We start from the raw sequence: 17,096 nt of genomic DNA on the forward strand, positions 1-17,096 counted from the left end.
TTGGAGTTGGCAGTTTATTCACATCTAGGAGGCCATGTTGAGGATACTGTCAGTCCCCTTCAATCTTTCAGGTCCTGAGCAGGTTTAATTGTTAGCATCACAATCCCCTGTTGCCCTAAGGACTCCATTCTGGGCCTAGAGACTCTTAGGGGACTCTAGCTGGCTTTCTGTGGGTAAATCAGACAGATCAAGAGGTAGGTGGGAAAAGACTGTTCATCTCCTCTCCTGGGTTTCTCTGTGCTCAGCAAATGCCCTCAGGCCAGCCTTGACACAGTAGACAGCTCTCCTGGTTTCCGGAGTCCTCTGATTGCTGCAAAGACACAGGCAAAAAAATTATGAAGCATGAAGCTGCCATACTGGGGAGATTCCCAGGCTCCCATTTGACCACTCTGCCTCCCTTTCAATCTCACCCTACAGCACAACCCCAGTTCGATGCATCCTAGACAAGGTTTTAGGTACACAGATAGGTAGAAAAAGAAGTCCACAGTCTACGAGCTCTCTTTTTGTTGTCAGTCAGGCAATGAAAATGGAGCCTCACACTTCCCATCCTTGGCCATGCCTGAGCTGAGTGATCTGGGACAGACGCAACTAGACCTTCGGGGCCATTAACTACACAAGCATTGGAACCTCTAGCCATATAAAGAAGAAAATAATTTCTACTCTCTCAGAGATGTGAAAAAGATAAAGATTAACAAAAAGTTTTAAATCCTTTGGAAGCAAACAGGCATCTTCTCATAGCTATTATTGGTACCCCAATTCTAGGCTTAAAGGTCCACTTTTTCTGGTTCTTCCCAGCCCCCGATTCTCAGCATTATCCACTGAGAATTGGATAGGAGAGACATCCTAAGCCTGGGGCACAGGCCAGGGCCCTAATCTCATGCCAAAGAATGTAACTGTGCTCATCTTAAAAAAAAGAAACGGCACTACCATCCCCCAGTTGTTCAAGCCAGTAACTTGGGGCCCTCTTCTCCCACACCTAATCAATCATCAAATTATGTTCATTCTCTCTCTTAAAAGTTCCTGAATCCATTTATTTTTTGACACTTTTGCTGATGTCACCCTAGTGTAGGTCTTCCTCAGTTCTTTCCTTGTAGATCTCCATAACCCATTCTCCACTCAGGAGCAAATGAAGTTTAAAAAGTAGAAATCTAACTGTGCCACTTCTTACCTCTGACTACTGAATTCAACAGTTTCCAGTGATGAGCACAGCATAAGGCCCAGATTCCTACCTCACCCTGAAGCTGCCTTAGCCCTACTCTCTGCCTAGAACGTGTTTCATGTCCTTTCCCTAGACCATCTCCCAAACTCTCTGTCTAGTTAACTCTCACTCTAGATGTCAGCTTAAACATTATTTCCTCAAGGAAACTCTCAGAGCTAGGTTAGCCCCCGTTTATGTCCTCACAGTACCCATTCTTTTCTTTCATAGCACTTATCACAATGTAGGTGATTTATGCTATTTAAGAGATTAATACGTTTAGTGTCTGTGTCCCCAGATATACTACAAGCTTCATGAGGTCAGGGACTAGTTTTATGTTACTTACCATTGACTCTCCAGTGTCTAGCACATAGTAGGTGTCCCAGTTTATAATAGTGAATGTATTAAAAAAATAAAAGAATGAGAGGAGTCATTTATACTGATCTCTGAGAGAAGCTTATGAAGAATCGTTATCCAAACACCAGGTATTTCTCTTTTTCAAAGGCAGATGCAGAGTTTGCTTCCTACATTCCAACCCCAGAGACCCTGAGAGATTGGGAGCATTCATTTTGCACCTAAAGCGAGGCTGTAAGTAGGAAGCATGAAGGCTGATGGAGTCCAAAGAGAGCAGAGAAGAATTAGCTCTGTATCTCCATCTTCTGGCTCAAATGCTTTACGTACCTGCTGAGGAGACTTGCTACCCTGCGGTGGTCTAATGCAGGCCCCAGAGCTAATTCAGGCATCTTAATGCAGTATTAGGAGCATGAACAGTACCCAAATTTCCAGCAATGTATTCTACTTTGGTGATTAATCTGGGCTGAGAACCTAGCTGGACTCTGCCTGGAAACACCTCAAATGGGCTGTCTTTCTTCAGGAGTCCACACAACCCCTTCCAATTTGACTGGGAAATGAGAAAGCCTCTTTGAAGCAAAAAGCTCCCCTGGTCTAGGTGAGGAAAAAGCACTGTGATAGCTTGTGTGTCTGTATAAAAATTCCAACCTGCTCATTCCTTCCTGAGATATAGCCAAAGACAACCAGCACAGCTTAGGCTGGGGGTGAGAAGTAGACTCATTGCAGAGAAGCTGCTGGATTTGTAGTCAAGGAATGTCAAGGAGCTAACCTCCAGCAGCATGGTCATGAAATTCAAATCCCTTCCAGATACAAAGTTCCTTCCTTTTAAAAAGAGAGCTACAGTTGGCAGAACACTGGAAAAGAACACATCCTCAGCCCCAGACCCATAGCAGGCTACTGAGTAGAAGACATACAGCCGGAGGGGTAGAAAATTGATTTTAGAGGTCAGTGAATATATCTGCTCCTCATTACCAAACAAATGAGTTTGGTCTACTGCTTGAATGCAGCCTCACTGGGAGCCATCAGGCCACAACAGGACTAGGGTGCAGTGCCCACCACAGGTCTTTGCTCCCAAGGGGCCTACAAGGGTAAAGATAGGGAACAAAAGAATGCTAGTCAGGCAGTGCACTGTGCTTCCTTCCAACAGCGGTAGCCTCACACAGCTCTATGCAGCCTGTCTGCTCAAGGCTATTAAATATTCATCAGACGCCTGCTAGCTTCAAACATGCAATAACAATTCAAAGAGCAAGAGGTACATGAGGGTCCAGAGAGAAGAAGGGAGGGCAAAGAAGGATCTAAATTTTTAACTTTAGGAATCTGGAAATCAAGCTAGGGGTACCACCCAACCCATGTATCAAAGCTGGGAACCACTTCCAGTGTAAGCGAATCTTTTGGTGGCCACTGTAGATGCAGAGGAAAGACCAGGAGCAGAGAGACCTGGGTCTGGACTCTAGCTCATGGACCCCGTGGTCACCCTAACAAATGCATGTCAGTTTCCCAGGATAACTCTCACTTCACAAGGTTGTAAGAATTGCCCTAGATGCTGCAATATGATACTCCCTGGACAGTTAGCTCAGAAATGGTGGCAGAGACTTCATTCATTCAAGACTTGAAAGTGGTTAAGCAAAGCCTTGCTTAGTAATTCCTTAAGAGTGTGGTTTTCATCAGTGGAGACTCAGAGAGTTTTGGTCTCTAATTCACAGGGTGGGTGAAAATGACAGTATATAGCATGATGCCCTCAACGTATGGTGAAGGCCTAACACCCCTCCCTCAAATAGCCCAAACATCTGAGAGGAGAGATGGCTATTCTTTCTGAAAAAGGCTTTTAGGTAAGAGGGAGCAGAAGACAGGCACGAGGAGGGGAGAATACCTCCTTTGCTCTCCCACAAAGGAGTGATGCATATATGGAAGGTATTTACCATCTGCTTCCTTTACTTCCCCAGCTCACCAGCGCAAGGGCAAACACAAGTGTGCTCAAGTCACTTTCCTGGTTAAGGCCTTAAAATACCTCCTTAAACTTTAGGAGAATGTCCAAATTCCTTGACTAAAATTTAGCTTTTCAAAATCAGCACTAACCTACTCTCCCAGCCTGTTTATATAGGTGCTTAGCACATGTCCTGTTGAATGTTTTATACAGTAACTCACCCAACCTTCACAACAATGTAAAGTAAGTATTAAATTTTAAATATATAACTGTAAAATAAATATTACCTTCCCATTTTACAGATGATGAACCCGAGACTTGGGACGTCCCTGGTGGTCCACTGACTATGTCTCTGTGCTCCCAATGCAGATAGCCTGGGTTCGATCCCTAGTCAGGGAACTAGATCTTGCATGCTGCCAACTAAAGATCTGTATACCGCAACACAGATCGAAGATCCCACATGCTGCAACTAAGACCCAGCACAGCCAAATAAATAAATAATAAAAATTAAACAAAAACTGAGCCTGGGAGAGGATAACCCACCCAAAGGTTCCAAAGCTAGTTGCCATTATGGAAAAATGTGTGTTAAACTGTGTAAAAATGGGATAAAATAGCTACTTCAGGTGGAGAAGACAGTGAATGGCATACAGTAAAGAATGTTAGAATTGACAAAAATGCAATAATGACCTTTTTTCTCTGATTTTATCATTTCTGAAATCAGGACTCATTTTAACACTCATGAAAACAAACCACTTTGTCAGGTTAACTGACAGTATTTTTTCTTTCTGTGCACTATTTCATGATGCATCTCATAACACATGCCCTCAGTGTCAATGAAATATGGTGTTTATCTTAAAGCAGCAGCATGCTTTTGGCATAGAGAATGGGTTTTGGTGTACAAAATGCTAATGGGCACCTCCTCCATGACTTGTTACGCAACTACGGTAAATTACTTCACCTCCCCTAGTAACAGCTGCCTCATTTACAAAAACAGACATACAGTGGATAGTCAAATTAACTTTTTCTCTCTCTTAGCTTGGCAAAGCTGCCTATTTTTTCTATGTCACTTTCTCTAAAAAAAAAGGGGGGGGTCAATGGGGCTATCCGTGGTGATGCAGCAGATAAGAATCCGCCTGCCAATGCAGGGGACATGGGCTCAATCCGTGGTCAGGGAAGATCCCACATGCCACAGGGCAACTAAGCCTGTACGCCAACAACTATTGAGCCTGTGCTCCAGAGCCCGTGAGCTACAACTACTGAGCCCACACACAACCACTAAAGCCTGTGTGTCTAAAGCCTGTGCTCCACAACAAGAGAAGTCATTGCAAGGAGAAGCCCATGCATTGCAACTAGAGAGCAGCCCCCGTTTGCTGCAACTAGAGAAAGCCCATGTGTAGCAACAAAAGACCCAGCTTAGCCATAAATAAATAAGTGATTTTTAAAAATGGGGTCAAGATCAATAATGGAAATAAACAAGTAATAAAATGAGATAAAGTTAAAATGTATATTAAAGTTAATAGTAACTCTGCTGGCAAACAGTAGCCTGTACAGACTCATGCAAAGCACGACGACCTATCAAGAGGGAGTCCGCGTGCTGCTTGATGTATTCTAACTCAAATGATCTTTGGGTGACATACAGCTTCAGGGTTTGAGATCAGGAGGGATTACTTAAGGTTCAAACAAATGAGCAAAATACCCACCAGCACCACCCTTATCCTCCTAGTTCAATTGGTTCAGGAGCATTCTGCACATGCAGGCAAGAAGCCTTACAGGCCCTAACTCTCAGGTTGCTGTTCCTGAAATAAAACACGGTCTGAGTCTGTTTCACTCTTGGTGGCCAGAAAGCCCTAGTGGCTGCTAACCCATCTCCACCTACATTTTTAGTCTGAGACAGGAGGTGGCAAGTGGTGGGAGAGAGAGTAAGAGTGGACAAACCCTAAGGCTATTTGAATGCTGCCATATCCCTAGATAAGGAAGGGGGAGAGAGTTTCTTTAGCGGCAGTGTCACTGATGAGTACCCTGGAAGGAAATGGGGAGAGAAGCAAAGGAGGCTGATGGTGGGGGAAGGGCATGTACGGGCTCAGCCTCTGAGCCTCTGGAGAAGTACATACAGCCAGGCATGGTAGCTAGAACAGCCTCGTTTCCACGTTAGCAGCCTGCAGTGTTACAGGCATGACTTGGAGTCATCCATACCTGGGATCAAATGCCAGACCCACCAGTGATGAGCTCTTAATGATGCCAAAATAGTCTAATCAGCTATTGAGTAGCTGCTGTATGCCTCAAATTTTATTAATCAGTTTAAGTAATACCAACTTCAAAGGGGATAGATTTATACCTCTATGGTCAACTAATTTTCAGTAAGAATGCCACGGTCTTTAAAGGGGAAAGAAAAGTCTTTTCAATAAATGGTGCTGAGACAACTGGATATCCACATGCAAAAGAATGTGAAATTCCCCCTCATATACAAAAATTAAAGCAAAATAGATCAAAGATCTAAATGTCAGAATTAAAACTATAACACTCTTGGAAGGAAAAAGATATAAATCTTTAGGTCTTTCAAAGAGACAATGGCTTCTTACCTATGGCACCAAAAAGCATAAGCAGCAAAAGAAAACAACAGACAAACTGAACTTCATCAAATGAAAAACTGTTTCATGTTTCAAAGAAAATAAAAAGACAATTCATAGAACGGGAGAAAATACTTGCAAATCACATATCTGATAAGGGTCCAGCATCAAAATATATGAAGAAATTATAATTCAATAATAAAAAGACAAATAGCCCAATTTAAAAATTGACAAGAGATTTAAATAAACATTCCTCTAAAGACGATAAGACAAATGGTGGATAAGTACATGAAAAGATGCTCAACACTGGTCATTAGAGTAATGCAAATCAAAACCACAATGAGATACCAATTCACATCGTATAGGATAGCTATAATAAACAAAAAGAAAAATAGTAAGTGTTGGTAAGGATGTGAAGAAATTAGAAACCTCATTGCTGGTAGGAATGGTTTAGTTTCTGTGTAAAAAAGTTTGGCAGTTCTTTGAAATTAAACAGAGTTACCACATGACCTAGTGATTCCTCTCCTAAGATATATAACCCCAAAGTTAAAAACATGTCAAAAAACCCCACAAAAAACATATGTCCACACAAACTCTGTACATGAATGTTCATAGCATTATTCATATTGGCTAAAGCAGTAAATAAAATGTAGTACATGCAAATAAAAAAACAGTGTTTGACAAAAAAGGGGAAGTATTGACAATATGCTACAACATGGATATGGCTTGAAAACATTCTCAAGTGGAAGAAGCCAGTCATAAAGGATTATATATTGTATAATTCCACTTTATGAAGTGTCTAGAATAAACAAGTTGAGACAGAAAGTAATTAATGGTTGCTTAGACCTAGAAAAGATAAGAGGACTGTGGGAAATGGTTTAATGGACACGGTATTTCTTTTTGAGGTGATAAAGACTTTCTAAAATTGATTGTGGTGATGACCGTACAACTTTGTATATACTGAAAACCACTGAACTGTACACTGAGCAAGTGAATAGTATGGTATATGAATTATATCTCAATAATCCTAACATGTCTTTTAGTTCGTATTAATAGGAGCTAACCGCTGGATCATGGAGAAAGCAAGAGAGTTCCAGAAAAACATCTATTTCTGCTTTACTGACTATGCCAAAGTCTTTGACTGTGTGGATCACAATAAACTGTGGAAAATTCTGAGAGAGATGGGAATACCAGACCACCTGACCTGCCTCTTGAGAAATCTGTATGCAGGTCAGGAAGCAACAGTTAGAACTGGACATGAACAACAGACTGGTTCCAAATAGGAAAAGGAGTATGTCAAGGCTATATATTGTCACCCTGCTTATTTAACTTCTATGCAGAGTACATCATGAGAAATGCTGGACTGGAAGAAACACAAGCTGGAATCAAGATTGCCAGGAGAAATATTAAGAACCTCAGATATGCAGATGACACCACCCTTAAGGCAGAAAGTGAAGAAGAGCTAAAAAGCCTCTTGATGAAAGTGAAAGAGCAGAGTGAAAAAGTTGGCTTAAGGCTCAACATTCAGAAAATGAGGATCATGGCATCCAGTCCCATCACTTCATGGGAAATAGATGGGAAATAGTGTCAGACTTTATTTTTGGGCTTCAAAATCACTGCAGATGGTGACTGCAGCCATGAAATTGAAAGACTCTTACTCCTTGGAAGAAAAGTTATGACCAACCTAGATAGCATATTCAAAAGCAGAGACATTACTTTGCCGACTAAGGTCCGTCTAGTCAAGGTTATGGTTTTTCCAGTAGTCATGTATGGATGTGAGAGTTGGACTCTGAAGAAGGCTGAGTGCCGAAGAATTGATGCTTTTGAACTGTGGTGTTGGAGAAGACTCTTGAGAGTCCCTTGGACTGCAAGGAGATCCAACCAGTCCATTCTGAAGGAGATCAACCCTGGGATTTCTTTGAAAGGAATGATGCTAAAGCTGAAGCTCCAGTACTTTGGCCACCTCATGTGTAGAGATGACTCACTGGAAAAGACTCTGATGCTGGGAGGGACTGGGGGCAGGAGAAGGGGATGACAGAGGATGAGATGGCTGGATGGCATCACTGACTCGATGGACGTGAGTCTGAGTGAACTCCGGGAGTTGGTGACGGACAGGGAGGCCTGGCGTGCTGCGATTCATGGGGTCGCAAGAGTCGGACGCGACTGAGCGACTGAACTGAACTGAACTGAACCTATTTGCAGAAGCTGCAAACTGGCAAGTGATGGGCAGCACTTGGGTGGCACAGATGTTTTACAAGGACTGACACAAATCTAAGCAGACAGTAAACAACTGGCAGTATATAAAATCCAAATTTCTAGCTTTTCTTGAAAATCAGATCTAGCAAGTCTAACAAGTAACTTTTAAAGCTGGGAAAGAAACATAAATGATCTTCAAATACATGACAGGATATTCCTTCAATGGTCTAAAGTAGAATCAGTTTAAGTCACTAGAGCAACTCATTCAAAATGAAAGAAAACTTCTAATACGTGGAGCTATCTTAAATGAAATAAGTGGTTTTGGGAAGTAATATGTTTTCTATCACTGTATATATATTAAGTACTGAAATATACTATAATATGCATAAACCACCTGGCACAACCATTTTATAGTTAGGATAAAAGTCCAATATCCTTAATAGAAAGCCACCTTAACATACCTGACAAGGGTCTTCACTACCCATTCTATTCCAGGAAATGCCTCAGAACTTTTCAACCACCTGAAAATGGAGAAGTAAGAGATCAGTATTTTGAAGAGGAAGTTTTAAAGACATACAAAATAAAAGACAGAGATCCTGCATGCAGTTTACACATTACAGGAAAGAAACATGCAACTTTAAAGAAATTTTAAGTAACATTTCATTGTGAATATCAATACGGGGACCTAATAGGGGATAATCCTTGTACATTTTAAAATAGCTGAGCAGAAAGCTTTACTTTGGGGAGCAGCAGATCTAAACTACAGTCATTGAAATTTTACAATGTGTCATTTAAGATGTCAGACTTTGTGCCCAGGTTACATTACAGTTCACTTGTGATGGGCAGGATTATTAAGAGTTATGGCTAATTTATGCGGCAGCATATGGTTTTTCTTTTTACAGCTATTTTTATTAAACAAGTTTTGCAAAGTTTTAACATTAAAATTAACAGCTAAAGAATTGTTTATGCAAGTTGCTGTCACAGTTTATGTAAAAGAGAAATATGTGCTATTAAAATCAGACATTTAGGTTACCTTTGGTTTTTTGCGATGCATGTTAGCTTTACACATCCTGATTCTCTTGCGATAATTTTCCTTTAAAAAGGGGGGTATAGAGTGATCTCTTTTCATCAAAACAAGACATAATGCCCTGAAAGCTGACTTCAAACCATGGTTGAAAATTCAGTTATTTACACTTTATCACAATCTACAAATACATTTTTTTTGTTGGTGTGTTTTAAAAAGAAAAAAAAAAATGTCCATCATGCACTGCTGCAGGCAGCTTGGCACTTCATACAAGAGGATTTTTCACCCCCGAGCAGTTTAGATTGCTCCCTTAGGGAAGGTATGAGAACCCTAATAATTAATGTAGAGGAGCGGAAACAGGGTCAACCAATTCCATCATTTCCTCTCTTGGTCTCAGAAGGTACAGAGCCAGGCTTCACACCAGATCCTGCCCCAGCCCAGTTCTTTTATTAACAGCATTTCTGGGATTGGAAGGGAAACCCTTAAGGGCACCCAGGGTTTGCTGAATTGTCATCATCTACCGACAAGTGCTATCCCTTTCCAAGCTCACAGAGATGATTTGGTGTCACACTTAGGGCCACCTAGGGGCTCTACAAAAGGTGCAAACTAGAGTGACTGCAACTTTAAATACTGAGGCCTATGTATGGAAACCAATCCAAGTTTTAGCTTAGTTTGATTCTTCTCTCCAGAAATCAGAGCTTGTGATAAGGATTGGATAAAACTTCTTTTAACAACTTCCAGGGGGTGAAAAAGCTTTGGTTATTTTTAAACTAAAACTTAACAACTCATAAACTTTTTTTTTTGGTAAACTTAAAATAAAATCCCCCCCAACCACTTTTAAGAATGTCTCCAACTTTTAACAAGCCCATTAACTTTAGAGTTAATTTAAGTTTATTTGAAAGAGAAAACTATTTTATTGTCCACCCAAAAAAATGACAATTCATCACATTTACTTTGATTAAAAAAGGACTAAACTTTATTGACAAACTGCTGCAGACATTTTGACATAAGTTTAAGCTACCTATTTAGGCAGACTTACACATGTAGCATTTAATCTTCCAAGAACAAAATGGGAGGACGGTACAAATCCAATTAGGACTTTAACTTATGTACAAAGTGGATTTTGATTCCTTTTTCATTCAGCTGCAGTGTCCCTTTTTATATCATGCTAGTGTTGAGACATACTTGACTAACTTCCTTGGGAACAGTTCAATATTGACAACCGTCAACTTAAGGATATCACCAGCTTTTGGCCCCAGTGTCCAAGTGAGTTTTTCATGGAGTGTAGGATCTCAGATGGACAAAATACTGTGTCTTTTGAAATACTGAAATGTTAATTATTAGAACTATTACTGAAAGGTTGTTCATGACTAAAAAGCTCTGCATCAAATCCAGTTCAAGTGGCCAGCCCCTCTCCCCAAATCAACCTCTTTAGAAACTACTTCCCACTAAGTATCTCTCAACACTGTATGTCTGGGGCTAGATTTCAAAACCCACGTAATGAAAAATTCAGTTTTACGAACCTAATTTTGTTTTGTTTTTAAATCAATTAACGTTAAAAATTGCATCAACTATTTAATTCATTAGGATCTTTCATATTAAAATTTAACCTTAAGATTCAACCGCCATGTGTTTTTTTATATAAAGGAAACATTTTTAGAGACATCTGAGCTCACTTTTACATGGTGGCACCTACTGCCGTTAACATTTGTGATTTTAAATCTTAAACAGCCCTGAATTTTGAAATGTAGCCTAGTTTGGGATTCTGCAACTACAACTTTACGGGATGCCTCAAATCAAAACTAAGAGAAAGTTAACAAGCCTTAACTTCAGAACCTTTAAGCAAGCAATGTCACTTTTGAAACTAACAGGTTTGTGTTTTTTTTTTTTTACTCAACTTCTTTTTTATTATAAAAGGTACATTTCTGTTTATATTTAAACAACAAAGAAAAAAGCATCTACACACTTAAAAAATTAATTCGATATTCCTAAATCTATTTTAACTCATTTTAAAATACTACATACAGAAGCCAGAATGCAGAGTTAAGAATGGAGTAAGGTGGGGAGAAGAAGGGGACCACGAAGAAAAACACTTAGACAATTACTTGTCTGTTGTGGGTAAAGCAACAGGAATCCTGGGAGATACAAGAAATCAGTAACAACTTTGCTCATAACTGATATTTTCCCCTCATGTTTGTTTTTAATAACGTCCATATGGGTGCTCTCTGTATGCTCCCTTCACCGGCCTAGCTGGAGGGGCCTTCAGCGACGGCCTGGTCCCATTCCAGTCATCCTGGCCTGTGGGGAAAAGCAAGAACAGTTTATAAACCATGTGCCAATGGCATTTTGGAATGGACAGGTGTAGGTCACCTGGTAAAGATCACCAAACATGTTGCTTTGCTTCCAATGCCTTGCCACCTCCTCTGTGGTTCTTACTTTCTTACTCTGCTTCGCCCTCCCTCCCAAGCAGCTCAGGCAACTTCCCAGGTATAGGGCAGTTCTGAGTGGATGGCCAGAAGCAAACAGTTCAGAAAGGACTTGCGGTGATGTCCAAGAAAGAAGCTGTCCATAGGCAACATGCATGATCTATATTCCAGCCCCCAAACCTGGATAAACCCAACACCTTGCTTCAGACAGTGAGGAAATCAATCTCACTGGGGCTGCAATGCTCTTTCCTATTTTCAAAGCCGTTCAGGAGAGAGCCTCAAGTAAGGTGACAACTTCTGGAAGTCTTTCAGATTGAAAGCAACAGAGGCAGCTCCCTTTCCATGCAACAGCAAGTCAGATTTGCCTGTGAAGAAGTATCCTCTGGCTCCCTGGGAAGAGCAAGCAAGGGTCACATTTCAAGAACCCTCCACCAGCAGAGCTGGCCCACTGCTCTGGTGGTGGGAAGTACAATCAAATGTGTCAACAGCACTCATTAGGAGAATTCATTATCTCATTTTGGTGCCAATAGTCCAGAGAAGCTAGACAACGTGACTGCTATCCTCAAATGGTTTTCCTCTGTGTCAGGGAAAAGCCTATAGCAAAAACAATCATGTACTTTTAGAGTTGATCTCTCATGAACGGGAGTTGTGTTTATAAGTTTATTCTTTCCACTCACCCCCAGACTTTACCCAGGCTTGCTATTTCTCTAGGGCTTCCCTGGTGGCTCAGAGGTTAAAGCGTCTGCCCGCAATGCGGGAGACCCGGGTTCGATCCCTGGATCGGGAAGATCCCCTGGAGAAGGAAATGGCAACCCACTCCAGTATTCTTGCCTGGAGAATCCCATGGACGGAGGAGCCTGGTAGGCTACAGTCCACGGGGTGGCAAAAAGTCAGACACGACTGAGCGACTTCACTTGACTTCACTTTGCATTCACAAACATCTGTTTCCATCATTCTAGGTCTAAAACCCCTACATGGATGTAAAGTTGCTATCTAAGCCTGTTTATACCTCTAGTACAATAGACATGTCTATCACTTTCTAAGTGACTTCTTACTGTACCAATAAGGCAGTATATTTTTCTAACTCTGTTTATAAAGGCAGAAATCAGAACAGATTAACCATGGCAGCATCATACCAGGAGCACAAGGAGCAGCCTGCCTGTTGCAATGCAGCTTTTTTTCTAGCAAAACAGAAATGTAATTTAGTCAAACACTTACAGCGGTCCCATTGTACTGCTCACCGATGATGGGAAATACCCTGGGGCAATCATACCACCCTTCTAAACAGTGGCATATGAGCAGAGCAGTGCAGTGTTACAGATGGCAACTGTCCAGGACCATTTAGCTAGAGCTGGTAAAAACTGTTCCCCTGGACAAGCAGCTGACTGGCTGCAAAATACTACGCTGAGGAGGTGAGGAGTCTACCTGTGGGAACCCTAAGAGGCTCTTTCCTCTTTTCAGTTAGGTGTAAGGGAGACTGTCAACTACTACCTTAAGTTGTCAACTGCTGAGTCCCTTGCCAAGGTCTCTGGACTTCCCACAGGTATGCTGGAAACACCTCATATTTAAAAGGCTGCTCTCTCTGCATCTACCGCCACATGGCACTCCCTCTGGGGCCAATTATCACAGGGCCGTATCTGGCTCTTGAGGATACCGCTTGAGCAATGTGTTTTCAACCAGGCCTCAGGAAAGGCAGTTTGGTCCTGCTGCCATTCCAGCATCTATAGCTCTCTTGGGATTAAGGACTAAGTTGAGATGTCTCCAAGACAGTCAGGAAGTTGAACCGTCTTGAACCGGCTCCAGTCCCCAGTTTCTAATCTAACAGGCACCCTTCTTGCCCTCAAACTGCTCTTGTCATTGGGTCTCTTTCAGCTAGCATATCCCCTACACTGAGATTCTTTACAATGAGATCCAAAATTGTTTTTAAAAATGAGGTGGGTCAGAAAAGTTGGATATGATTCCATTCTTATTATCCATCAATGTGGCCTAGGTATCTTGCAGCAAAGGCTCAGCAACATAACCCAGGTCTAGCCATCTCCCAGCCTAAAGCAGAAACAAAGTCAGTGTCAGCCAAAAAGCCTGCTGCTCCAAGCAGTCAACCTGGACCTTAGCCCTAGTTTAGGACATCTGCTTAGCCATCCAAGAGTACACCTAACTCATTTCAACAGTCTTTCTTTCTACTACACACCACACGATCTAAATAAGAGCAGGATTTCTAGTGTCACGTCTATCAACATGTTGATCTTTTTATGAGGTTTCTCCTTAGGTGTATGACTGCCTGACCCCCAATAATCCCATCACCAGCATTCTCCTGGGCACTTACTTGCACATTTTGTCCCACCACAGAAATAAAGACATACCATATGCTTCATAAGAATCTTGAACCTCCCCATGTCCATAGTCATAATATTCTGAGTCCCTGAAAGCCAAAGACAGAGTATTAGAGCTATACAGCAACCATGTTTCAGTTTTACCTTTCTCCCAAATGCTTCCATATTTTAGTCATTTTACTGAGGGTGCAAAACAAACAAAAGTTCATTCTACCCCCATCTCCAAACGTAAAATATTTCCAAAACATGTACATACTGGATACTCATTTAAAAATTATGACAACTACAGCAAAGAAAAATGAATAGCACACAATTTAAAGTGAAAAAGCTCAACCAAAAAGCTCAGTGTTAACCAGTGTACACACACACACTCACAGGGCTCACTGGAAGAGAATAAGCAAATATGAAAAGAACTGTCTTGTCCCCACTGCAGAATTATGAGAGGCCTTTCCCATCACAGTTTAGACACATATATACACATACACAAAAACGTGTTTTTTAAAAAAAGAGCAGAAAAAATCTGAGTTAAGTAATGGGAATCTAGTACCCTTTTAAACTTCTATGCAACTTTAATGTAGTTGTGACATTTTAAAATAACTAATCAAAACAATTTTAAGGCATTTTCCCTTTGTTCCCATGTAGTCACAGCTAAGGAATTTTTCATATGCTAATCCCAGATTCAGCATTATAATTTAAGATTCACAGTTTTCCAAATCTGCAGATCCAGGTGTGTGCCTTACAGATGTCACAAGCAGAGGCAACACTCTGAAAAGGTGATCCATCTGCTCCTTAGATTTGTTCTGCCTAAATCTCCCAGTTCTTCCAACTCCCTCTATATCCCAAGGACATGAAACAGCAATTCCACTGCCTGACTCACCCTTGGCTCTGGCTGTAATAGCCTTCATAGCCTTCATAACTCTGTTCTGCGTATGTATCATCATATCCCTACAAACGAAATGAAACAGAAAAAGTCAAAATCACACAAAGTAGCTAAGGCAATATGGAGGGCTTATGAATGAACAGAACATGGAATTTCCCTCTAAAGTATTAACATCTGTTGTGGAATAGTCAAGAGAGAAAGGTTTAGAAAACGATCAATCAAATTAAAAAAACCCTTTCAGCTTGGGCAGGAAATAAGGTTCAAGGTTGAACTTTATCAGCATTATCAGTAGTAGTAGGAGGAGTCCCCTTATTAAAACACTACACATCAAGGCACAGCTTATTTCCTGTTTCATCTACATATGTATATAGTAAATTATACTTAAAATGGAAAAATCTTCTCTCATAGTTTAACAATCACTGCAACAGAAGAAGGCAGATTCTAAACCTTACAGGCAGTTCCTGCCACCTACATCAAGGGCCAAGGCCCTGTCACTCAACTTCCTTTGACAATCTGTTAGCTATTAAGAAATGGCACATGGTCCAAACGTCTTACATATTCTTCATATGTTTCTGGCGCAGGCGGCGGAGGCAAAGGTATTCTCTGGATGCCTGCTGTCCGTGCCCTTGGTGCTGGAGCACCCCTCACAGTAGGTGGGGGTGGCACCCCTCGAGTCACAGTGGCACCTCTCGTGATGGCTCCTCTCACTGGTGTACCACGCACTAAAGCCCCCCGAGGTGGCCCAACGCCACGGCCCCTGTAAAAAAGAGTGTATTTTAAATGGATATTTTTAATAAATAGGCTACTTTCATGTTCAGACTTGTCTTAAAATTCTGGAGCCAGGTAGGAGATTTTATGATGCCTTAAGTTGACTATTATCAAAACAGAGGAATGGGGACTTCCCTGGGGGTCCAGTGGTTAAGGCTCAGTGCTGTCACTCCTGTGGCCAGGGTTCAATTCCTGGTCCTAGAGTTAAGATCCCACAAGCTGTGCAGCACAGCCAAAACAAAACAAAACAAAACCACAGAGGGACGTGTAGGTAGGTAAAGGACCCATTCTGGAAGGTTCCCCAGGCCCATGGTGGACCTGCTAATATATTATTAGTGGACAGTCTGTCTTAAGAGTCTGAATAGTCCATAAAGGTCAGTCAGCAAAGGTAAAATTCTAAAGTCAGATACCATTTAAAAATGCTGAAAACTGTTCAAAAGTTAAAAACAAACACCAGTTTTGGCAGGACTGCTGCACCTGCTTACAGCCAAAGTAACCAAGATCTAAAATTCCACTTTTTTTTTTTTGCTGTGCCGCATGACTTGCAGGATCTCAGTTTCCCTGATTAGGGATTGAACCTGGGTCACAGCAGTGAACGTGCCAAATCCTAACCACTAGATCACCAGGGAACACCCTAGAACTCTACTCTCGATGCAACATACACATCCGGAGACCCCTTCTAAGCTGGAGATAAGGGCAGCAGGAAGATAGAAATGGTACTAGCAGTCAGATTTACATCCCATTTCTACCTGTCTCTATTATTTTTACCTGGGAACAGGTGGAGGAGGTGGTGCAGCTCCCCGGCCTCGCACTGGCACCCCACGTCCACGGGAGGGCTCTGGTACTCCATTCAAGTAGGAAAGCTCTAGAAATTGCTCCTGGCAGATATCATCCATCATATCCTGTGGATAAAAGATAATGAGAGGGAGTATTGTGCAACATCTCTACCTTCTGCTGAGAAGTCATCTAGCCCACATGAGCCTTGGATGTGAAGAATAACTCTGAAAGCCCAGATGAAATCTCAGATTGTTCATTCTCTGAAGTCAAATGGCACGCTACCTGTCACCTCTTTGAGGAAAATCTTGATGGTAGGCCCCTCATCGTTCAGATGAAGTTCTTCCAAGATGTGGTCCCTGCCTAGCTCTCCAGATCACTTCCATCCTCTATCCATGTATAACCTCCTTTCAAGCCATGCTGAACAACTTGCAGTTCAGAACACGGCATACTCATACACATCCATTCTTGCAAACAGTTTCCTTTTCCTAGAATAATAAAAGCCACTACCATTAATTAAGCTCTACAGCTGGGTACCATATAATAAGCCTTACATAGGGTTTTCAGTTTAATCTTCAAAATAATCCTGAAGTAGGCAGATCTTCCCATTTGGGAAAACAGATTCAGAAAGCATAAAACAACCAATATAAAGACATAGAGC

The 17,096-nt window shown here is 41.5% G+C and overlaps 1 protein-coding gene across 2 annotated transcripts in view; it reads right to left on the bottom strand.

The window, feature by feature from the left end:
• The window catches only part of KHDRBS1 (KH RNA binding domain containing, signal transduction associated 1), a 35,509-nt gene continuing 18,413 nt past the window's right edge, over window positions 1-17,096 (bottom strand). Inside the window, exons 5-11 of one of the 2 annotated variants that reach the window (XM_060410549.1) lie at window positions 16,430-16,563; window positions 15,449-15,650; window positions 14,891-14,958; window positions 14,044-14,102; window positions 11,363-11,555; window positions 8,695-8,754; window positions 1-310 (exon numbers count right to left, since the gene is read on the bottom strand). In XM_060410549.1, the coding sequence (XP_060266532.1) occupies window positions 11,458-11,555; window positions 14,044-14,102; window positions 14,891-14,958; window positions 15,449-15,650; window positions 16,430-16,563 (561 nt within the window). In that variant the 3' untranslated portion in view covers window positions 1-310; window positions 8,695-8,754; window positions 11,363-11,457. Of the gene's footprint in view, window positions 311-8,694; window positions 8,755-9,266; window positions 11,556-14,043; window positions 14,103-14,890; window positions 14,959-15,448; window positions 15,651-16,429; window positions 16,564-17,096 lie in introns of both variants that reach the window. The other variant, XM_004005034.6, reaches the window with a different exon arrangement.

Source organism: Ovis aries, chromosome 2 (genome assembly GCF_016772045.2).
Source record: "Ovis aries strain OAR_USU_Benz2616 breed Rambouillet chromosome 2, ARS-UI_Ramb_v3.0, whole genome shotgun sequence".
Taxonomy (NCBI): domain Eukaryota; kingdom Metazoa; phylum Chordata; class Mammalia; order Artiodactyla; family Bovidae; genus Ovis; species Ovis aries.